This window comes from Quercus suber, unplaced genomic scaffold (genome assembly GCF_002906115.3).
Source record: "Quercus suber isolate HL8 unplaced genomic scaffold, Cork oak 2.0 scaffold_39, whole genome shotgun sequence".
Taxonomy (NCBI): domain Eukaryota; kingdom Viridiplantae; phylum Streptophyta; class Magnoliopsida; order Fagales; family Fagaceae; genus Quercus; species Quercus suber.
This window is the reverse complement of record NW_027069504.1, coordinates 1,760,833-1,785,714: the sequence shown is the minus strand read 5'-3', so window position 1 is coordinate 1,785,714 and position 24,882 is coordinate 1,760,833. Positions and strand designations below refer to the sequence as shown.

General features: G+C 33.9%; 3 protein-coding genes across 3 annotated transcripts; all 3 read right to left on the bottom strand.

Annotated features, from left to right (window-relative positions):
- Window positions 1-3,820: 3,820 nt before the first annotated feature.
- LOC112039918 (protein SODIUM POTASSIUM ROOT DEFECTIVE 2) lies at window positions 3,821-5,444 on the bottom strand. The gene is made up of 2 exons (XM_024072820.2): window positions 5,321-5,444; window positions 3,821-4,086 (listed from the first exon to the last, which is right to left on the bottom strand). Exons 1-2 carry the CDS (start codon window positions 5,442-5,444, stop codon window positions 3,821-3,823), a joined length of 390 nt encoding a protein of 129 aa, XP_023928588.2.
- A 5,874-nt stretch (window positions 5,445-11,318) lies between these two features.
- Window positions 11,319-14,012, bottom strand: LOC112004080 (heavy metal-associated isoprenylated plant protein 9). The gene is given in 8 exon segments (XM_065771110.1): window positions 11,319-11,535; window positions 11,622-11,707; window positions 11,710-11,822; window positions 11,825-11,965; window positions 12,681-12,771; window positions 12,885-13,042; window positions 13,629-13,791; window positions 13,882-14,012. Coding segments are annotated over 8 exon segments (918 nt in total). The 5' UTR covers window positions 13,903-14,012; the 3' UTR covers window positions 11,319-11,390.
- Window positions 14,013-21,171: 7,159 nt separating this feature from the next.
- On the bottom strand, window positions 21,172-24,881 carry LOC111985098 (IAA-amino acid hydrolase ILR1-like 5). The gene is made up of 5 exons (XM_024016737.2): window positions 24,365-24,881; window positions 24,149-24,274; window positions 23,113-23,427; window positions 22,466-22,594; window positions 21,172-21,896 (listed from the first exon to the last, which is right to left on the bottom strand). The coding sequence occupies exons 1-5, from the start codon at window positions 24,761-24,763 to the stop codon at window positions 21,516-21,518; spliced, it is 1,350 nt and encodes a 449-aa protein (XP_023872505.2). The 5' UTR covers window positions 24,764-24,881; the 3' UTR covers window positions 21,172-21,515.
- Window position 24,882: the final 1 nt, after the last annotated feature.

The following is a 24,882-nucleotide window of genomic DNA, read 5'->3' as shown; positions in this document are numbered from 1 at the left end:
AAGCCTCTCAGTCAGTCTTGTAAGCACAGCAGCGTATTCCCCCAAGAGCTCCGCCATGATCACCATCATCATCATCTTCTTGTTCTTGCTCCTCTTTCTTTCTTTGTTTCTTTCTTTATGTGAAAGCACTGCTAAGACTCAAAGAGATTGCTTGCTAGCTTGAACTTTCAAAGTCCTAAACAATGACTTTTTGTACCTCTCTAGCAGTAGTAGTCATATAAGTTGAAAGTGGTGGCAAAAATGAAGCCAAATTTATAAGCTAGTAGTGGGTGGATAGGCCAAGACTACCTGGTGCTTTCTAAAATTCCATATGGGTTAGATACATTTATAATCATCATAGATAGAAACTGGTTTCAAATTGTGTATTTTTTGGTCAGCTGACGCGTAAAGGGTAATCATTAAGGTTAAAATTAACCACATGCATGCTTAGTTTTGCTAAGAAGTTTTTTGTTTCTGTATGACTTGTGTATTCACGTTTTTACTTTTTCCTTAGCTGATGTGGGATGAGACCCTTGGTTGATTATGGAGTGGCTTGAAAGTATGCCCTTTTTTTTTTTTCTTTTCTTTTTCTGAAATAATGGGATGCTTTGGCATTATCAGACAGTTAAGCTAACTCTTTAGGTCACATGAGAATGACATGTGAGCTACCCTACCATGTTTTCCTAGGTATATTAATACTGCTTTGAGAATGTAACAATGTGAATATTTTTATAAGATAACAGTACCCTTAGAATTAAATTACTCTGCACTTTCCTCTTTTAAACGAGTGCAAGTATAAATAACAATACAATTCACGTGTGAATTGTGGAATGTGATTCAGGTTTGTGTTGGCAAATTAAACTTACCCTTTTGTCTGTGCGAAGAGTCAAGAAGACTTATTTGACAGTAATCTTTTGTAATTAACAAGTATTTTATAGGGTAAAGTAAAAGAACCCTACTTATTACTGTGCACTTTCTTCTATTCCACCCATTGGAAAAAGAACCAGTAGAGTATAAATAAAGATACAATTCACGTGTCGAATATATATGGAATGTGATTCAGGTGTGTCAAGATGCAAAAGGAAGTAATGGAACTAAGAGGAGAAGAATGAAGAGCACAGATAAGAAGCAGAGTACAGAATCTGTTTGTAGAGTAAACGACAATAGTCATCTCACATAAACAATAGAAACGGCATGTAGTTTAGTTCTGTAAATGTATTTAACTCAGCACATGACAGGCACGTGTATGGTTCTGTTATATTTGTTAGTTTCCAGTTAGTTTCTTGTATACAGTTAGTTATAGCTCTAGTGTATATATACCCATCTGATTGTATCAGTTTGGTAATTCAATTCATTTTTGATTGCTCAATGAAATAGAGTTTCAGTTTTCCAGAATTTCTTCTCTGTTTTTCAATATGGTATTAGAGCAATCATTTCTTGCTTCCGCCTAATTTCTTCGTTTCAATTTCTTTCTCCCCAAAAGCTAGGTTTTTCTTTTCGAAGCTCCATCAATGGCATCTTCTGATCCAGCTTCTACAAGCATTACCATTGATGAATCACATCCTTTCTTTCTCCACCACGTTGAGAGTCCTAGTGCAATTCTCGTATCTCAGCCGCTGATTGGAGGAGAAAACTACCCTACGTGGGCACGATCTATGGAGAGAGCTCTTAGGATCAAGAATAAATTTTGGTTAATTGATGGCTCTGCTTCTCTGACTTCCGCCATGGAGAAAGTTCCTCTTCTCGTTCAAAGCTGGTCAAGATGCAATGAAATTGTGGTTTCTTGGATCATCAATTGCATTTCCCCTAAAATCGCAACTAGTATGGTGTATCGAAGAACTGCCAAGGAAGTTTGGAAGAAGCTTCAGAATATGTTCTCTCAGGGCAATGGACCTAGGGTTTACCAATTACAGAAGGATCTTGCTAGCATTTCTCAAGGGGAACTCACTGTGAGTGATTATTTTACCAATCTCTCGATCTTATGGGATGAAATACAGAATTATGAACCACTCCCTCTATGTTCTTGTGAGAAGTGTGTGTGCCATGTGAATGAAAAGATTTCCAATCTTCATCACAGAGAAGCAATCATGCAGCTTCTAATGGGATTGAGCCTAAAAAATTATAAAACACTCTCACTTGAGTGTTCTATTTACAAGTTCCTTCAAGAGTTCCTCCCAAACCATAGAAGTTGTTAACTCTTACCAATGAGTTCACTCATGCAAGAAGTTTTATAGAAGGATTTCAAAGTTCTGGAATCATTGCGGTAGGAAACAAAAAAGTCATGTGCTGAGGTTACCGATAAAGTTTAGGACTACAAAGGTTTTGTGAGTATACACATAGTAATTGTTTATTTTAGTAGAATTTTCCTATGGGGTTAATTATCCAGAGTGGTTTTTCTTTTGAAGACTTTTTCAATAGTTTTCCACTTTATCATCAAATTTTTTATTTTTTATTTATAAAAATTTCTTTATTAGCATTGGATTTTGGTGACACTGGGATTGTACAATCTATCAAATAGTTAACTATGGAATTAATCAAGTTATTCATTAATTTACTACTTAGGTTTTTGGGGGTCTAAATCAAGAAATACTCTAATAGAGGAAACATTTCTAATAGTAAAGCGAGGTCATCCTTCATTACACCAAATAAACACTATGGCACTGCCGTTATTTGTGGTCAGTGATTAGGGTGAGTTCGAACCTTAAGGGTGACAACATAACATTGATTTGATTTTAGGACTCTTACCCTCTTCCTCCTGAAATCACTCATTTTTTGGATGCGTATGAGATTAGTCTATGACTCAACTCACATGAAGAAACACATGTAACCTCCTTACCATCTAAGGCCCCCAAGCATAAGTTTACAATGGAAAAATAAACTATTATATTCACACTAACTGGTAGAGTCTTCATATCTAGCCAAGCCCTCTACAGAGCCCACCTTTTCTTAGCAGAGAGAATATCTCATGAGGCAGTCTCATAAAATCACCTCTCATACCATATATGAGATCAATCTATCCCTTGCATTATATATGAATCTTACACATAAAACTGTCTCATATGACAATTTTTCCTATGCACTTTCCACAAGCCAGCCCTATAGTTTATCAGCTCAAGCAAATGCTTATCTTACACGTCTTGTTAACTGGCTTTGGTCAAAAGTTACGTTTGTTAATTGTTATGTTGTTATGTTATCCTTATCTAGTAAGGTCATAAAGAAGAACACGTGCAAGTTGAATTTTTCACTTTTCAGTTGAAATTTGGCAATGATAGTTTTTCAGGTTATTATGACAAAGAAAACTCAAACCTCCTTTAATTTCTTTATGGATTTTTTCTGAAGATGTACATACCATGTTCATTAAATCAACCTATAATTAACAAGATATAGCAGTGAGCAAATTAAAGCTATTTGGTTATTTTGGATTTGAATACTGTAAATTGATTGTCCATCTTGAACAAAGATAAGCTCAGGATGATTAAATTTGGCTCCATTGCATGTGCTGAATGTGAGGCTTGGGTTCCGGTAACCAGTTGGGAGACCCCAATGATAAAGGGTCACAAATAACTTGGTTTTGTATCAACCCAACATGCTTGACTTATGAGCCTGCTCTGTGTTACATGCATGACCCATGAATAGTTTGAGACTGTACACGCATGTTTATGCTGACCCTGCTTTGAAACTTAAGAGTCACGTTCAAAGAAGGAGAAAAGGCTTAGGAAAAAACTTGTAGGATTAGGAAAAAAGGGCCATCACTATGTTCCGTTTAGAACAAGGACTAAGAGAGTCAAAAAAATCAAAATGCTTGAAAAAGCAGTACTTATTTACAAATGACAAGAAGTCATCACAAGGAATTGGATCTAGTGAAAACCTTTTTCCATGCTTTCCAGCTTAGAGAGCGGACCATAGTGAAAGCCAAATAAGGCTTGGAGTCTCTTAAAGGATCCGAAGATGGTGATTCTAATTCTTCTGATGTAATGTTGTCTTCTGGGTTCCAAAAACGAGCTTCTTTTCTCTTGCTCTTTATGTTTGCTAGTACATCATACTTGTTACAAATTCCCCACACCGTCACCTTTTGTTGATAATAATCCACGTTTACTGAGTATATTCCTGCTTTCAACAAGTTTCATAGAAAGTAGATGTTAGAACATTTGGTAAAATGATTGAATTCACTCTGTTTTATCAATTTAAACTTTTAGGATAAGTAAACATTCATAATATTAAATGGTTCTTATTAGTTCATCAAAACTTATCTCATCTACAAAATTTTGTCTACAATGCTTATTTCAATTTTTTTGCTCTTTTGGGACTAAAAAACAAAAGGTCTAGTCTCTTTTTATCTATTCAATCGTCTCTTCCACATCTTTTTCGTTTTGTATGCACGAGTCACAGTGGGTGTGTATGCAATGATGGTGTCAATAAAGTGATGAAGGCCCAAAATCGTGAAGGTCAGAGGCCTTATGGTGGAGGCCTAATTTTCTCTGGTGGAGCTTACTCGACGAATGGCTAAATGCATTCATGGACTTTACAGAGATCGCATGGATTGGTTTTTGCCAATGACAAAGACTGACAATACGTGTATAAAATGGTTATCTAATATACAGGCATCATTGACTTGCATCAAGCAATTTGTTACCCATGCTAGGCTACTCTCCTTTTCTTTTGAGCACGTTTTGTTGTGTCGGGGTGTTTTATTGTATGCATGTTGTGGATATATTCAATTGCGTATAGGAAGTGGTCCAATCACAGTACCATTCATTAGGTGAATGCTATTTGCTATTTTCCTAACTCAATGGACTAGCAAGAGTCATTGTAATACAACACATACAAGAAAATTCTTAAATCTAGGAGCAGAAGTAGCCACCCTATGGATTGAACATGTTTAGATCAAAATTTTTTCATGTCTGATTTCTTGGGAAAAAAAAAATTGAGCTGGTCCAGCCCAGAGAGAGGATGGATTCGGGGCTAAAATTAAATGCACTTTGACCTTTCATAGCCTTGGGTTGAGCCCATATAGAAATCATGCACATGCTCAAGCCCAGGTCCATGTCCCACCCAAGTCCAAGCCTGTCTTATATGTAAGTTGACCAACACTTCAATAAAACAGTATATGCTATACTTAATTAATACAACTATCACCTAGCTTTGTTGGAAGAGGGATGACTCATGTATCAAATAAATGGTATATTTTTTTTGTTAAAATATATTAGATGTTCTACTTAAGAAACAGAAATTTACATGACACATGAATACTATTCCAAACAAAATACACGAGCAACATGAAATATAATTAATCTTATTGTCCTGAAAATATAAGTGTAGGAAATTAATCCTCTAAATATACCTTTGAGATGAGATAAGGTCTTCTTCACTTTCTTTTCACACCCATAAGAATACAGAGGCACCATCATCTCCACATATTGTGCTTCCACATTCTTGCAAGCTAGTACAATTTGCATGTCAGCCATTATTCAAAACTCCCAAGTTACCATGCAAATACTTGCTATTGTTCTTGATAATATTGTGCAGTCGCTTCTCAACTATAGGTTGGCATCGTTATATATATATCAGATTTGTAAGGTCTTATATAGAATGTACATAACACATTGATAAAGGTCTACGATAATCCTAGATTCCCTAGAAAAGAAAGATATATAGTATCCCCTTTTTTACTTTTCCTTGATTTCCTATACATTTGCCTTGGTCATGTTGCTTATGCTTTAACATCCTTGGCCGTTTGAGGGGGTTGAAGAGGATTGTGTCCTATTTAAAAGATAGTACTTTGATTAGTGATTTGATTAGAAAAATTCCTTTATTGAATGGATATGTGGCCTGGTGACTTGGATGAGTGCAAAGTTGTGTCAGCATCTTTGTCTGGTTAACCAAAAGTGCATTGTATTCTATACTTATCATAGGAGTTTACATAGTCTTATATGTTGGCTCCCACATGGGTTGTTTTCCTTACCAAAGAAGATTGGTTCATGTGAATATTGTGATGTTGAAACTTTGAAACTTAAAGCTTAATAGATTCATTAAACTAATTTGAAGTTCTTTTTCTTTATGAAGAGAGAGAGAGAGAGAGAGAGAGAGAGAGGGAGAGAGATTAAAGCTTATAAGAATATGATTGTGTTTTCATCGATTATAAATGTGAAGTTGTTATTATGAGGAAGTACTCAAAGCATCATCATTTTATGCGCTCTCATTGATTAGACCACCATGCACATGCATGCATTCTTTCCTTAGATTTGCAATCAGGCCAATGCACCCTTAACCTTATCTCTAAATTTTATGGTCATTTTTTTAATGCTTAATAAATATTATAGTCATGCTTACAACTTGTATGACATCAAAAGGTATGCTTCTTCTTCAGTAAAGTCCCTCTCTAGCTAGGATGCTCATTAATATAACCTGAAGTTTTTTTCTTCTATGGAGGATTTAAATTTTTTTTTTTTTTTAATGCTGAATAAATATTATATTCATGCTTAGAACTTGTTTGACATCAAAAGGTATGATTCCTCTTCAATAAAGTCCCTCTCTAGCTAGGATGCTCATTAATATAACCTAAAATTTTTTTTTTTCTTCTAAGGAGGATTTTTTTTTTTTTTGGGTGCAAGTAAAAAAAAAAGAATGGGATGAGATGAAGTGAAAGGAATTTTAAAAAAATATTACATCTGTTATCTTGTTTGTTTGAGGTTTTAATGGGAAGAAATTCATTTCATTCCGTGGTAAGCATTCCTACTAAAAGTTGGAAAAACACTCACTCTTTAATAAATAGAGATAAAATGTCAATTTTATTCTTATCATGAAAAAGGAAAATGAGGTAAGTGTGAAAGAAGAATTATATATTTCTTTATGAATTTTTAAACCCATTAAAAACATGGGTGGCTCTACATTGTTCTCAGGGGGTTCAAATGAACCCCTGACTTCCCCAAAAATATATATATATATATATATATAATATTTTTTTGGTTTAATACTATAATTTTTTTCTTAAAAATATATTTGCACACTCTGACTTAAATTTTACACACCTTTATTACAAGTATTTTATAACTCTAAGAATAACATGTAAGTGTTTGTGAATTGTTAATGTCATTATTTTTTATAAATTTATATTATGTGTGTGACTATGTCTAATATTGATTGTGTACATTACTTTTGTTATAATATTATTTGTGTGAATTATGATGTGTGTAGATGTTTGTGTGTACATTATAATATAAATATATATAATTTAATAATTAGGAAATAGATATGGTTGGTTACATGTGTGTATATTGTTATCATGTTATAATAACTTTTTGTTATAAAGTTAGTAAAATTCAAGAAAAAAATGTAAAATCAGTGATTGTTCAAGCATTTAATTAGTTAAGTAGACACTATTGTATAATTTTATGTATGAATAAGTGTGGTTTGTACTTTAATAATTAATACAAAACGAATGAGTTTAGTTTAGTTATTTAGTTTAAAATATTTTTATAAAAACAATAACAAATAGATAATAAAAACTGCATAAAAATAAAAATGTTAGATAAACTTAACAAAATAAAATGATTATAGGTTCATAACTACCCACATTGGCAATAGATACTTATAATGAATTATTATATAACAATTCAAAATTTGAATACTTATAAAAGAAAATTGTAAAATTTCATGTATTATTATTATTATTATTATTTTTTTGTCGGTAACTCAATATATTCAAGTTTTTTTTAAATAAAATTTTTTAATGAACCCCCTAAACAAAATTCCTGAAGCCGCCACTGATTAAAAAAAATACACTATATTACTTTTCTTTTTTTAATTTAGCATTCCACTCTATTATGTTCCTTTTAGAAAATTTCAAAATGTAGTGTAAGAAAGATTGTATACATAATTACTAATGACGTCTCATCAGGAATCAATAGGCTCACGATTTATGATGTGTCATCCAAAAAAATCTACAGTATATGCAATATATATAATCAAAGATCTAGAGATGGTATATTCCATGAAAAATTATTGTAATATTTGGGTTGTATTCATGAAGGATGTAAAATGGGTTTAAAGGTGAAGCTATACTGTTCACTGTGCAATAATGAAGAGCTCACTTGTGTTAGCTAGCTTGAGCAAAATTGAAAATCAAACAGAAAGTTTTGCCAGTCTCTCGCTAATTGAACGAAACCATATATGCATTTTGGGTAGATTAGGAACTTACTTTCTAGGGCAGATTTTGTGGCCACCGCAACCTTAATCCCTCTTCTCATATAAAAGAATAATTTTAATCCTAATTTCAGAGAAAAAGACAGTTGCAATAATAGAGAGAATTCTATTATCTTCCCAAACCCCTCCTATGAATATCCTTAAGAGGTTTTTACTAGCACATTCATATGAATTCTATACCAGCACATTCATATATAGAGTAATATATGAATGTGCTGGACTTTTGAGGTTCTATTATACTCTCAAGAGTGTTTTTACCTTGGTAGGTGTTTCTACAATGATTTTTATTTCGTGAACAAATAATCGGTTATTAATATGTTTTTGTTAATTTTAACAATCCATGCTTTGTCTATGTTTATGCATGATTAAATAATAAGTTATTTGTGATTTGAATCTTGTTCTAATTAACTTGTCTAATCATTAAATAAATTAACAAAGAATTGGTAGTTAGGCTGTCTGACATCTAAACTTAAAATTTCAAAAGATTTTAGTCAGTTAGCTAGGTTCGAGTACGAGTTCGACACACAAATCTCTAATTGGTGGAAAGACTTTATAGAAGACAAACAGATAGCAGAATATTAAATACATACATGACGCAGGTTGTTCAACCTATTAGTTAATTTAGCCACACACACCCTCTTATTTTATGGATCCATCAATACTTAAGCTCTAAAATTACCAAAGATGCTTCTTAATACAAACTAATGACTACTAGTGCTACATTTGGCACCACCCAAACCATAATGTTACACTATTAACGCTATGCTCAATGCATCGATCTGCTCAATGTTACTGAACTAGAATATCCATACATTGATGAAACATTTTTTTGAATAAAAACATAGAATTACAACTTTCAAGTACTAGAAAGTAGAAAGTAGAAACTACTATAATTAATATATTAGTCAATAAAAGTAGCTTGATGTACTTTAATTGCGCTAAGATTAGTTCACAAAGTTGTTTTAAGCATGCTTTCCCTCTCTCTTTTTTCAACTAAGCAGTCTTTTCTGTGCTTTATTTTGCTTTGGTGTAAGAAGTAGATGCATTTTTGTGTCCTTTCGTAGCTTCTGAACCACATCCATAAGCTTCACTTTTTTCTTTATCTTGTTTGTTAACCTAACACTACATAAGCTTCATTTACAGAATTCTTTTTTCTTTGACATATTTCAGCTTTCCTTTAATCACCACACATTGTGTTAAACTTTTGAAGATTCACCATGACAAGCATGACTTTTGTGTATGAGACAAAAGGACATATGGATAGGTGTAATGGCATCAGCACCGCCGCCCCTCGGCCACGTTTTGAGAATGGATCCAATGGCTTCGATTGACGTGGATTCTGTGTCTCACTCAGACCATGAAGATGAGTCAGATGACTCAGATCTCAAACACATGTGAGACCCACAACCATGTGAAACGCCCACACCTCTGATCTTTTTTCTCAGGGAATCTCTCAATTTCTCAAACCCCCACACGTCAGTTTTTATCCTTTATACACGTGACATCCACAAAAACATGAATTAGCAATAGTTTTTAGCGTTTTTTCTATTATCCTGAATTGACTTTTGTACCCACTCAAAACCTTGTAAAGATGGATATTCGGATCACAGGACTGCTGAATGATTGCAAGGGTATGCATGCCATAATTAATGTTAATCTGCGGCTTATCAAGTATCAACAGTGGTCATCACAGGAAGCCATGGGGCCTATATGCTGTACTGTTTTTGCCACCCTTTCCAAATTCAATCTATCAACTTTTAAGTAAAAAGAGGATCAGAAAGGAGTATTTTAGCACAAAGATGGCAAAAGTAGAACATTTTCAGAAATTTAGGGATAAGTACAGAGAAAAGAATGAACATGCGCATGCACAGCATTTTATCTGACTATGCAGTGGGATTCTTTTTCCATTTATTAGGCTTCAGCACCAAAAGTGGACCATAAGAAGTTGGTGGGAATTTTGGTTTTCTCCCATATAATGAACGTATATACCATGTACATTTTTCAAACTCACTGCAACTCCTCTATTAGTTTAGAAACAAAAGTTCATGTAAGCTCTAACTGAGAACTATTTGTATACTAAAAAACCATTCAAGTGAACATCAAGTACTATTAACAATTAGAAGAAAAAATAAATACACATACAATAATTGTAATTATCTTTTAGTTTTTAAGGGTTAATTACTAATACACACTCAGTTGTTGCACACAACCATAAATACACACAAGTTACAATTTTAGTGTAAATTGTATGTGTATGTACGGTTGTACGCAACAACTAGTGTAAAATAAATATTGATTATAAAGTGACCTCAAGATATTGACAAAATGTTTCGAACTCATGGTTTTATGAATATCTTAAACCTTTAGAAACCACTAAGCCAACTCCCAAGTAATCAATTGCAGATTTATTTAGTCCAATAATTGTGAAAACTATTCATGTAAACCCTCACCTACACTCCACCCACGAGCACAACACTAATCACTGATGCTGCATGTGATTCAACATTGTTGCGAAGTTTGGCATATATAATGATCTCATCTTGCATATGTACGTTTTCTTAACAAGAGGGTACCGAAATATTCTTTATTATTAATTTATTAGACGCCGAAGCTACCATTCTTTCCCATAGATTACATCAATCTTTGCTTGACACGGTTCACAGAAACCATGTGAATTAATTAGTGCATGATTATAGTATTAGGTGTGCTTACAAGTAAAAACAAAAAAATAATAATATCGAATGGGAATATTTGTGATTACTTGCGTTGCCTAGTGCCTACCGCATGTTGTTACATACATTGACACATGATTGCATCAAACAGTTTGCAAATGTCCATTTTTTCAAACAATTTGCCTAAAAGCAATCCCCTTATATCAATTGGTTACATTTGCTTAAATATATTAAAGTCCCTAATAAAACAAAAGAAGCAAATGCCAAAGGACAAATATTTAAAACTTTAGAATATTCTTAACTATATAGTATATGGCTAATTAATTGATTGATAATATATGCATTCATTTAAACTATAATACAAAAGATACAGAGAATGATTAAATTATTATTCATCAATTTCGATCTAATTCCATTTGACACCTTACACCAAACATCTCTATAAAATTCTCTCAACACGAGCAGTGCTAGAAGCTATTGGACAATTCACATTATAATAACATTTTTTTTTTACCATATAATAATTTGATCAAATTGTTATGAAATGCAACATGCATTTGGATTCTCATCACTGAAGAGCTGAGGAGGTGGGATTCGTTCAATCACATAGACTGGCTGGTAATAGTACATCATTCTCTTCATACCTTCCTCATTAATATCTGGCCGGTAATAGTACATCATTCTCTTCATACCTTCCTCATCAATATCTGGCCGGTAATAGTACATCATTCTCTTCATACCTTCCTCATCAATATTATTGTTGATGACAACAATTTCTTCACCTTCTTCTTGGCCTCTTCCTTCTTTTCCTCACCACCGCCACCTTTGTTCTCATTACTTTCACCCTTGTTACCACCTTGTCACCCTCTTCTTTCTTAGCTTCTTCTGGTGGTTTTTCTTCTTCTTTCTTTTCTTCTGGTTTTGCTTCTTCTGCTGCTGGCTTCTCACCTTCTTTGTTTTCTTCTTTTCTTCTGGTTCAGGCACGGGTTGTGGTACAATTCGAGCTTGCTTTTTGGTGCGCCTATAAACATAATCTACAAGCTTGTTTTCGTCCATTGTCCCAGTCACCACGACCTTACCAGTGCTAAACTCAGTCACGGCTGTTTGGACTCCTGTCATAATGCACAAATAAATATTAGTATCTCATATTATGTATCATATATTTACATCATACGAATGTGAAATTTGTGAACCCTATAACTAAAAACTCATATGCTATAAGATAGAGGATAAATGTATCTTATGTATAAGATAATTTAATGGGTCAGTCAGATGTTGATAATTCAATATTGTGTTACTATACATTATAAGAGAGAGGATACACATATTCAATGCATGAGATAAATGGATAATAATCAATGGAAACCTATAAAACTGATTGGATTACATATATCATAGATAAAAAGACTATTTATATATTTATTTTAATTTCGTGGATTATTTATTAAAGAAGTCAAATTATTATTTAATATGTTAGTGACTTAAAATGGAGTAGAAGAGAGCGCTCCAAATTTGTTTGGGAAAAAAACATGTCCAAAATCATGTTCAGATACATCGCAATTTCACAACTTACCTACAAATTATAATTTGTCTATCACTATTACATAAGTCACTATGATTTTATTCTCACAAATCAATCACAACTTAACACCTTATAATATATATAGTGTGTTACAAAAATGTATCAAAAGGAGGAGATTCCTTTCCCTGACTTATTATTTCTTGTAGTTGACAGGTCACACTCAAACAATTAACTTTTTTTTTGCTCGTGCACACAAATCATTCATTTAGCTTATACAGAATCGGGAAAATTTAACATAATAGTACCTCTCATTTTCAGTATCTTCTTCTTAAGTTCCTCAGCACAGGCCTCGCAGTGCATGTTTACATTGAGCTCCACTGTTTTTAATTCACCAGCCTGGAACACAACAAACCACACATGTTGGTTCATGTACTTCGCAAAAAATTCAGTAATTAAGCCCTTCACTTAGAATAATTAAAGGAACTACAAGGTAACTGTGAAATAACAACTTTTGGAATGGGTTCACCCACGGATGCTGGTAATGGGGATAAGACTTTTGCACTTCGCTTGGTTTTTTTCATAATTTTCGTGCACACAGCTTGAGGCTCCACTATCCCCTTTATAGTCACTTCATTTTTAGCCATGTCTATCTCAACCCCTTCCACTCCTGCTTACAACAACATACAGGTTTAGCACACAAGTTCCAACGCATCAATAAGTCTATCGTAATATTTTTTTACACTAAAAAGCTACCCTTTTTTTTGGTGATGTGTTGGGCCAAGTGAGATGCCATGCGTGTGCGTGTGATTTTCAGTGCAAAATTCAGTGTGTAGCAAGTTTGAACACATATTTACCCCAATAAAACTAAAGATATAACAATAATTTCACTACGTTCCTAAATTAAGGACAGTTTATTACTGTTGTTTAAACAATAATTTTTAATATTTAAACAATATTATGCTTATTTTTATATATTTTTTCACTCCCACGTATTTTTAAAAAATACAAACAACATTTCTATAAATTTCTTACGTTTGGCCCTTAGTCTACCACCAGGTACATAAGCCTACCACGATATGTAGTCTAAAATATTTTTAATACTAATTCCAAAATATTATTAATTTTTGTTGTGTCCTAGCATGAATCTATATATATATATAAATATATAGACATATGCTAACATATACTAGCATTGAAAAGCAAAAACATAAATAACAATTAACAAAGAGAAAGGGAGACAAGGGAGGGGGGACCTCTAATTTTCATGATGGACTTCTCAATCTTCTTGGCACATCCAACACAATGCAAGTCCACGTACAAGACAAGCGGAGCTGGTGGCTTTGGCTCTTCTTCCTTCTTCTCCTCTGCCTTCTCTTCCTTCTTCTCCTCTGGCTTAGCCTCTGCCTTAGCTTGTTCCTACCAAATACAAATGAAAACCAATCAGTAGGGATTAAAACAAAATGCAGCTCCAAAAAAGCCAAAACTCAGAGATATCAAAAGCCTCACCTGTTTAACTTCTTCACCCATATCTATGAATCAAGAATGAATGAGAGATATAAGACCCAAGTTGTTCAAAATGGGAAAGGAAAAAGAGAAGAAGGGAGAGGATGTAACAATGAGAAGAGAGTGGTTTTATATGTAGATATAGTGAGAGTATAATGGATGGACGGTGGGGTATATTAGCAAAATAAAGCAAAATTCAGTGTGATTCTCTGAGAACATGCAGTGCCACTAATTGCACAAAGAGAGAGACTCTTAGTTTATTATTTCTTTCTGGAATTCTTTTCAAACTCCAAAGCTGAAGAGGGAGAGAAGAGGGAGAGAGTAATGGAGCAGAGTTGGCAGATTTATAGTGAGAAAGAGAGGTGAATTTGGTGAGGCCAAGAGAAAGAAACCACTGAAAAAGGACACAACACATTTTCATCACCCACCGACTCGTGGAATTTTCGTGTCATAACTCATAATGTCCGACGTGTTAGTCCATCTTATGTGGGCAAACCTAGATACCTGGGTCCTGAGGTATGGATATTGTCTGGGACATACCATACATGCTGCCCATCCAATTGTTTAGCTCTTCACCAAACATTGGTTATAATCAATTTAATACTAGCAACACATAACTTAAGGTGGGCAATCAAGTTAAGTTGTGAACTACTTAGCCAAAAAAAAAAAAACAGAGTTTAATTGTGATTTTGTGATATGGGTTGATGAGTTATTTTACTAATATAACAAATCTCACTACATTTTCATAACAAGTTAAGGTGTCAGTTCACCAAAAGTCAAAATAAAATTATATTGAGAACCACCACAACTTAAAATAAGGGCGTTGTGAAAATGTTGTTAGATTTTGTTGTGCTCCTAGACTTTCTCATGAGTGAATTGGTGTTAAACCACTAAACGGATCAAATCAATCTAGTTCGAGTTTGACCCATCTGGATTCGAGTCAAATTTGAATTGTCCTAAATGAGTTGCAAACAGGTTGGGTTGATCATGTTACAAGGTCAATTAGGTTACGGGTTGAACCATATTTTTTCATATGAATAATAATAATAATATTGTTTTTGTCTTCCTATCAATACAAATAAGAGAAAAAAATAATAAAATACTTAAAAATAAAAGTTAAATAATACATAAATTCTTAAGTTTACTCAATTTAGAGTTCACTAATGATATCATCACCATAAAAGAAGGAAAATAAATACTAGATGTGAGCTACATCAAGCTATCAAACTCTTTAGGTGTACTGGTTGCATTTAAAATAATAGTTTAAAAAAGTTAAATTAACTAGAAAGATAACTAAATAAATAAAGTTTTTAAAATAAAACAACATTTCATGTAAAGAAAAATAAATAAATATTTAATATGAATTGCAACTCAATCTACTTAATTAATAATAAAACAACATATTTTGTGCTTTTTTTTTTTTCGCTGTAAAGAAGGGTCTTACAATCTAACAAAATGTTTAAAGAAAGATTAGCTTTAACCATAAGGGAAGAGTGGATTATTTTTTTAATTAACTGATTTCAGAATATATATCCCGATGTCAAATTTATTAAGTAACATTAAATATCTAGTACAAACAAAAAAACCATTAATTATGTTGTTGTTTTTTGTTTTTTTACAACAAGTGATGAGAGAAAAGGTATTTTAAATGCAGGTTTACCATATGAAAGGGACTTGACATACTACTGGATCAAAAAACTTTTGACATAAATAGACTCATATTAAAGTCTATGCTCGATGTAACAAAAAAAACTAATCTAACCCATTTCAAAATAGATTGGTAAAATTTTACAAACTACTTACTAGAATTAATTTACCATAACAAGTTAACAACTCGAGAAAATGCTTACGCCCAAAAATTAGTGGTTAAGCAATAATAATCACTTTACATTTAATTTCCATGACTTTTTTGACTTGGGATGGATGAAACGTAGGGATCATGAAAATGTGTTTAAGTTTTGCGTGTAAAGATCTACATACTAGAAAGTTGATCTCTCACGTGGGCTGCTGCTTCTCAATTGGCAATGCTTAATCATTTTTGTTTCTTTCTTTCCAATCTGTACTTTCTTTTATATTTTGGTTGATTAATTATCAAAAAAACTTCTTGTTGGGTTTACCAGTCCCCTCTCTCTCTCTCTCTTCCACTTTGTTTCTTTTATATTTTGGGTTAATTTTCAAAAAACTTCTTGTTGGGTTTACCAATCCTCTCTCTCGTCTTTCCAATTTAGTTATCAAAAAAACTTCTTGTTGGTTTAGCAATCTCCCTCTCTCTCTCTCTCTCTCTCTCTCTCTCTCTCTCTCTCTCTCTCTCAATTTGTTTCTTTTATAGTTTTGTGTTAATTATCAAAAAACTTCTTGTTGGGTTTACCAATCTCTCTCTCTCTTCCAATTTGTTTCTTTTTTTTTTTTTTTGGGTTAAATATCAAAAAACTTCTTGTTGGGTTTACCAATCTCTCTCTCTCTATGATAATTACTTAATTAGAGAGAGAAGAGAGAGAGGAAGAATTTCCTTAAAAATGATATTTCACAACCTCACCAAACTGCAACTACTTGGGGATTAATTTGGAACAATATTTCTCGATCCATCTCAAAGCAAACCAACCCTTTTGAAGAAAATATGAAAATTCATGCCCCTCTAGTTTTGTTTTGTCCTTCAAATTTGGACCAAACTGATATAACTTCTATAGAAACACAAAAAGAAAAGACCCAACTTTCTAAGGTCCTAACACGTGCATATGACTCAGCAATAACCACCATGGGACTCTCAACAGAACCTCAACATTTAAAGCTTTTTTTTCTAAGCTCTCAACCACTGCACCTTTCCGAGGCAAACAAATTTCACCAACCAACATATCTTTCTATCTGATGCAAAACCCACACAAAAACCAGCCAACAAGCAGGCAAAAGTATAGAATTTCAGATGACTTTGTTTGATTATCTTTCCCTTTTTCATTAGTAAAGATAGGTTTACAATATCATCTATGATGTATAGGCTGATTAGGAGATTCTAATGAAGGCAGGTGCTGGCCATTCCATTGTTCCTTTGTTAGGATGGTCGGTTAGAATAGAATCTAGAGCATTGCTCAGCTTTATAAAGCAATTTTACTCAACCACCCATTACTTTGGCTATTATATTTCATATCACACAAACCAATCTTCTGAACTAATTTGGAGAAATCTCCGCCAACTCATTACGTGATAATTCATAAAACCGTCTACATATTTATTTAACCAAGTCACATAATTCATTAAATAAATCATGTGACTAAAATATATGTAAATAATTTTATCAATTGACACATATTGTGTTAGAAAAATTCTCCTCCAAATCGTTTTGGAATAATCTTTTTCCTAAAGGTTTGTTCTTAGTTTCTTATCATTACATGATTGCATAATCAAAGAATATTCTCTGTCATTGGCTATAGAGGATTGCTTTTAAGTGCCTTGCCCAACATATCCAGCTATGAAATGTAAAATTGTAGGCAACATTTTACCACAAAATTCTTTGTTGCAGTTAAAACTCAAACGGTGCATGAAAAATTCAAACACGAAAGAGTAAGATTAGACCTATGACCTACAAAAATTCCTATGTACTCAAGGAAGGGAATCAATGTGGAGCATGTATGCTATGGACCATGATAATGCTAGTATGAGTTGTCACAACTGACAACTGTTTTAATTAACAGTAAACGATCAAGATCATTAAATTATATGAGTGACTGAAATTATAGGAAAACGACTTTTGTTTTTAGATATAAAATAATGAAGAACAATTAAAGAATATAGTGAGCATTACAATATTGGCCAAGAGGTTGCAATTAGATGTGCCATGTGTATTGATTCCTGTTTTTTATTGAATTTCTTTCACATTTTTTAGTACAAAAATTTTGAGGTGCTCTTTTTATGTAGGGATGACTAATAATTCGTGCATAATTGCAAATTCGAAATCTTCCTGAATCTACACTTTTAGCCGAAAGTATAAATTATTGAAAAACATTGTTCCTGTGAATTGCATGCATGGTTCAATTGAAATATATCAAATAATTGAACAAGCAAAGGGAACATGGACGTACACCACAAGAAAATGAATTATTCATTTAGGGTTCCATTTTTATTTCCACAACGTTAATCCTCTGTTTGTTTTAAAATAAATTATTTTCAGGTATTTGGTATAATAAATAAAAAATTTCACCTATTTAGTATGGCAAGTAAAATTTTTCAGAAAAACATTTCTAGGTGTTTGGTATAACAAGTAAAATTTTTCAAGGAAACCACCAAAACTGATGGCTCAGCCATCAAAGCCACTAGTGCCGGAGGTTCAATGATTGGGCCGTTGGAATCGATAATCAAAATGATGGCTTCGGTGACCAAACTATTGATGATCACTATCGAAGCAATGTCTCCGGTGACCCGTCGACAAAATGGCATCTCCAGTTATCGAGCCTCTTGCATTGGTCAATGCAGCATCTCTGGCCATCAGGCTGCAAGCACCAGTTGCTTGAACGGAGTCTTTGGACACCAAACCGCTGGCGCTAGTCACCAGAGCAAAGTCTCCAGTCACCTAACCACCGGCATTGGTCATCAGAGCGGTGTCTCTGACCACCTAACCAATGACCTAGCCATCAAATACGAGAGGAGAAGCCACAATATATTTTACAACTTTTTATAAATGATTTTACAGTCAACGGGAAATATTTTATAAATTTAACTACATCTTATCTATAAACAAACACGTGAAAATGAAAAAGAAAAAATTCTAAAAAATATTTTACTTAAAAACAAGCAAAGCATTATACAAAAGATTATATTCTAAAATCAAATAAAAACCTATAGACTCATCCATTGAGAATGTGCATTCCTTACGGGGAAATTAATTAAAATATAAATACAATGCACGTTATCATTGAATGCCCCTGTCAAACGTTGAACAAGTTTACTCATGCAAATTCCTAAATGATAATGAATTTGAGAGCCAATATTGTGTTGGAGGTACGTTATTGCAAGAGTTAATATCGTTACTTTGCACAACTTTTCTAGTGCAATTATGAGTTGTGCTGCTTTGACAACTGAAAGCAACATAACCTGTAGATAAAATGGTGTCCATGTCAGGTTTGAAAGCTAGGATAGTGATTAATTTGAGGAAATGGTCACTTCTTTTATGAGGTCAATTTACAAGCCTTTAATCACCATATTGGATAAAAAAAAAGGGGTAGAGGGTTACAAACAACCAGAATTGGAGCAGAATACTTTTAGATAGAAAGTCACAACTAATGGGGAGAGAGAGTGTGTGTGTGTGTACATGAACCTAAAGATTGAAGATGCTATGTCTTGTCAAGGGGGTCCATGATCTATGCAGATTAAGAGAAAGAAAGAGAGACAGCATGCAATGTTTTGTGTAAAGTTAGTCCTTTATATATTAATTACTGTTTGCTTTCTGATATTAAGGGCAGTCCTTTGTGGTCTTAAACCTGCCTCGATTTTCTTATACAGTTCTTTATGGCCCCTAACACAACCCCCCCCCCCCCCCCCATTATCAAAAAAAAAAAAATATATATATATATATATATTTCAAACCCTTTTATAATACTTTTAATATTTCTTAGGAAAAACATATATAAAAAATACTTTAGGTGTCTAAAGAATAATATTTATAATTTTTTTTTAAAAAAATTACATGCAAAACACAGGGCAAAAACTAGTATATTTAAAAGTTTAAGTATAGTATTTATTATTGTTAAACTCATGTTGAGCCATATCAGTCTACATAATGGTCCATTCAATCCATTTCGGTCTTATTTGGTCCTGTTCAATCCACTTCTGTCCATTCAGTCTTATTCAGTCCACTTTGGCTCTATTTCGTCTAATTTGTTCTTACCGCATCCACTTCGTTCCTAGTCGGTCCACTTCGGTCTTATTCGGTCTACTACATCCACTTTGGTCATATGCTATCCAATTTATTCCTATTCAGTCCATTCTGTCCACTTTAATCTTATTTAGTCTTATTAGGTCCACATTGGTCTTATTTGGTTCTATTTGGTCCATTTCATCCACATTGGTTCTATTCGGTCCAATTTGGTCCTAATTGGTCCTCAGCGGTCCACTTTGGTCTTAGTCAGTCTATTTATGTCCACTTGGTCTTATTCGGTCCTATTTGGTTCATTTAGGCTCTATTCGGTCCACCTTGGTCTTATTTAGTCCTATTCGGTCCACTTAGGTCCTCTTTGGTCCACTTCAGTTCTATTCAGTCCACATTGGTATTATTTGGTCTTATTCGGTCCAATCTGTCCACATTGTTCCTATCAAGTCCAATTCGGTCCAATTTGGTCCTATTCAGTCCACCTTGGTCATATTCAGTCCTATTCCGTCCACTTAGGTCCTATTTGGTCCACTTCAATTCTATTCAGTCCATATTGGTCTTATTTAGTCCTATTCAGTCCATTTTGTCCACTTTGTTCCTTATTATGCCCACTTCAGTCCATTTTGGTCCCATTTGGTTCTTTCGCCCTATTTGGTCTTATTTCGTCCATTATGTCTACTTTCGTCTTATTAAGTCCTATTTGGTTCACTTTGGTCCTATTTTGTCCACTTTGGTCCTATTCTAGATTGGAGAAAGGGAAGTGAATGAGAGAAGCAAAATAAGATGAAAAAAATGGAAGATCAAGGGTGAGTCCATCTTATGCTCTTAGCTTACAACTCAATGAAAATCAACACAAGGAAAACAACACCAACAGAATCTTGGACAAGAACGGAAGAGAAGGTCAAATTCCTCTCACATTCCTCTTACAAAAACAATTTTACATTAACTTTTCATATTTTATTTTTCAAATTCAAAGGTTGAGATTATAAGTTTTTTTTTTTTTTTTTTTTAATCCTGTGTTCATTGAAAGAGACATTCGATATGTTCTTTCCAAAAAATAAACGATACTCCCTCTAAAGCTAAAAAATTATTTAGTGTGGTATAAAATTATTTGGAAAAATAATTAATTACAAAACAGTAAAGAATAATTAACAAGATATTAGGATTAGTGTGGTATAAAATTTTTGTAAATACTATTTGCCTTAATGAATTTTGATGTATTTCATAATAAATTTTGTAACAACATTATTAACTTAATTAATATATATTTTTATTAAAACACACTTCCATTTTGCAAATCAATTGCATGCATCTCTCTTTAGGCCAGGGGCAAAACGAAAGGAAATTGAAAAGAGTGAGGATTTTTAAATGGAATATGGGTAGATTTGTAGGTGAAATTTTCCCTTGAACCACTTTGTTGCATACCACAGACAAAGTATCCAATCAATAATAATTGCCTGAGCAAAAGCCAGATATCAACATAAGAAAATGTGAAGTTATTGGTTAGAACACCAACTTCATTACATTTTTCTTGCATATGGAGACAGTTTCAAACACATGCAACACCATGGAATTGATATTAATGTTTTCCCCCCCTAATTTGAAACCTACAATATTCATTCCATGCTTATTGTTCTTTACAATCAGGCTAATACTCTAATAACTTTCTTTTTCGTATAGGTGGAATTCGAATCCAGGTCCATTGTTTGGCAACAAGAGACTATCATTTGAGATAAACTTAGATTAATGTTGATGTTATTAACACCATATTCTGAAAATTTTATGGCACAAGTGAGTGTTGGTGCTCGCTCAAATATATCTCAGAAAGAGAAGCGTGTAATGCTGCACCAATTGGAAGGACATCCTCATCAAGAAAGAAGTAAGGGGAATGCGGGGAGTGAACTGAACCCAAGTCCTCATTTCCAATTCCAATTCCAAGCATAACTCCTGGAATCAGTTCTTGATAGTTGGCAAAGTCTTCACCTGCCATCATTTTCACGCCCACCTTGACATTCTGAGGACCAAGCAAAAGTTTGCCCACCTTCTGCACATGCAGATGCAGTTTCTCATCATTCATGACAGCAGGCAATAGCGGGTAGTCTTCTTCTTTCATATCAATATATGCATTACATCTGTGTACAGCAGCTTGTCCCGCAATAACCTACAACCAGCCACACAGTTATATACCTCACCAACTTTGAAACTAGTGATTGCTCTAATTAAAATGTTCATCTTTGGAAACAAATCAGTTGACAGCTTGCCACAGAGCTGATGAACTACTAAATTCAAGACATTAAAGCCCAACACAACAAAGTCATAAAATGAAAGTAGAGAATTTATTGGGAAAAGAATGTAATAGGAAGCTTAAAATAACTTCATAAAGCTGACAATTTTAGTGTCAGCAAAGGGTGCATCTTGAAACGCTATCAAAAACAAATAACGGTGTTAGGGTGGAAAAATTGCAATGTTATCTGCATGACACCAAAGCCAACTGCTTGATTCTGCCACTACAGTTCACCCTTTTCCAGGAGGATTTCCAATGCCAGCAAATGCAAACAAAGAGTATTGAACAGTTGAAATATAACAATTATGCAGAAATTGAATTTACAAAAGATATGTTGCTTTATATTTCAAAGACAATTCACGTCCTACCTTGTGTTGTAGACCAATGAAGCAGCAAAACTATTTTCTAATAAGCAAAAAGTGAAAAGGTTAAGGTATGGTATATACCTCTTTCAACCGTTGCCTGAGTTGGTGCATGCCTTCAGTTGTGAGACTCCTTAAAGTACCCCCAATTTCAACATATGTTGGAATTGTGTCCAATGTAGTACCACCTCTGACATAAGTAACGGATAGCACCTTCAACGAAAAAGCTAAGTGTTAGCTCTACGTCACATTGGATGTTTTATATGCTTTCAGTCACGTATACCCCCCTGCTCCCAAAACAACAACAACAAAAATGATGTTGCCCATTCACTTCATTCTTGCAAATCCATATAGCTAAAATATTTTGAAAATAGCCCCCCAAATTTTTTTTTTTTTTTTTGAGAACCTCCTATTAGAGTTACTAAAGGGGACCACAATTTGGACCTAAAAGAGGTAAGTTAGCAGAGAACAGAGGGGAGCAATTTATTTTGTTTGGGATGGGGTGGGGTGGGGGGGTGTCAAACTCATGTAGATGAAGGCTTTATAGCCTGAGGTTCTACAGAGAGTTTTTCACAATGGAGCAAAATGGAAGCTACAATAAGCATCCAACCCAAAAGCTTAAATTAGATCATGTGGAGAGGCCAACGAGTACATAAACCCATGACCAAGCACACACCCAGTATGGAACTTTTCAAATAGATTACATTAAAAGATTGAGGATAGAGACATACCTGACTATGAAGGGGATCAGTTTCTCTCGAGATGAGCTGTTGCAATGCCAAAATTACAAACGATGCAGCAAGAATTGGATCCACATTTTTATGGGGATCTGCAGCATGCCCATCTTTTCCTACTATTTTTGCTTCAAAGAAGCATACGGCAGCTAGGGCAGGCCCTGAAATGGAGTCTATACTTCCCGTGGGTAGGTTAGGACTAATATGCATTCCAAATATAGCTTCAGCATCACGAAGAGCACCATCTTTTATCATGTGATATGCACCAGTACCTGCCTCCTCAGCAGGTTGGAAAATAAGTCTCACAGTTCCCTTCAGTCCCAAATTAAAAGGGGTTTTAGAATAACATATGTTGAAGAAAAATGTAGAAAACTTTGAGAACAGAGAGTCAAAAATCTTTTATGAACATCTAGTTAGAAACAAGTGCCAACTTTCTATGGGCAAGTCAGAATTCTAGCCAAGAAGTGGTGTCTGCAAAGCACATGAAAAGTAAATTCTAAACCTGTTATCTATTAATTATTGCTCAAGAAATGTTGAACTTAATTCTTAAAAACATCAAGAAATGAACACACTTGCACCAGGTAGACAGCCAAGCCAGCTTAAAAACATTAATAAACCCTTCTATTGAGTAATAACAGGAAACATGTTGTGAGTGTACATGTGAGAACTGAATTGCACATCAAGGAACAATTAAGAAAGTGAGTAGCTTTATATTTACAACTGGGTTCAAACACTAATGCGATAGAGTGGTGTCCCAATATGTACACCAATGATAATTCTCTCCCAAACAATGAGAGGTCATATTGTACATGCATCGATTCTGTAGTTGAATCTTATGCTACTCCTAATGTGTAATCAAGATGTAAATGATTGGTAAGGAAGAAACATTCTATACTTAATTTTGGTGACAAAGTGAGTTTCTCTATGGTCCTTGTCACATACCTTTGAGAACCCACATTAAAAACAAAAGTACTAAACCCATATAGAAATGAAATCACTTTCATTCATTTCATTGCAATTTTAAAAAACAAACCTTGAGCTTATCTTTGCGTTGATTAAGCAACTTAGCAGCACCAAGGAGCATAGTTGTGTGAGCATCATGTCCACACCCGTGCATTTTCCCATCAATCTTACTCTTATGCTCCCACTCAACAAGCTCCTACACATATCAAAAACTACAATTTGAAAAACAAACACACACCTATACAAACACAAACAAAACCTGAAAACAAAAAGGATTATGGATTACTTGCAAGGGAAGAGCATCCATGTCAGCTCGAAGAGCAACAACAGGAGGAGAACCAGAGCCAATTTCGGCAACAATTCCGGTTTTGGCAAGTGGGTATGAGTAAGGGATGCCAAGCTTGTCAAGTTCTCTGCGTATAAGAGCACTGGTGTTGTGCTCTTCGAATTTGAGTTCTGGGTATTCATGGATTTGCCTTCTTATTGAGACCAACCAATCTCTGTCTTGCTGAGCTGAGCTTAGAAGCTGTTGCGCATAAGTTGGATGCTGAGAACTCTGGATTGAAGAAAGGGAAGTGAGAGAGAGAAACAATATAAGATGAAGACAATGGAAGATCAAAAATGGTGTGTCCATCTTAGCTTTTACAACATGAATGGTACTGAAAATCAACAACGTAAAACACATCAACTGAATCTTGGACAAGATGGAAGAGAGGATCAGGTTTCTCACATTCCTCTCACAAAAACTTTCTATTCTTTGCTTTTCAAACTTCTGACTTCTTTTTTTTTTTTTTTTTTTTTATT

Bases quoted from the DNA above. Each gene is read 5' to 3' on its own strand.
- LOC112039918 (XM_024072820.2), bottom strand. From the start codon at position 5,444: ATGGCTGACATGCAAATTGTACTAGCTTGCAAGAATGTGGAAGCACAA. The intron at 4,087-5,320 runs GTATATTTAGAG...TGTTGAAAGCAG, and splicing joins GACCTTATCTCATCTCAAAG to GAATATACTCAGTAAACGTG.
- LOC111985098 (XM_024016737.2), bottom strand. From the start codon at position 24,763: ATGTGTTTTACGTTGTTGATTTTCAGTACCATTCATGTTGTAAAAGCT. The intron at 24,275-24,364 runs GTAATCCATAAT...TGATATGTGTAG, and splicing joins TGGATGCTCTTCCCTTGCAA to GAGCTTGTTGAGTGGGAGCA. The intron at 22,595-23,112 runs GTATGTCTCTAT...TTTTCGTTGAAG, and splicing joins CTGATCCCCTTCATAGTCAG to GTGCTATCCGTTACTTATGT.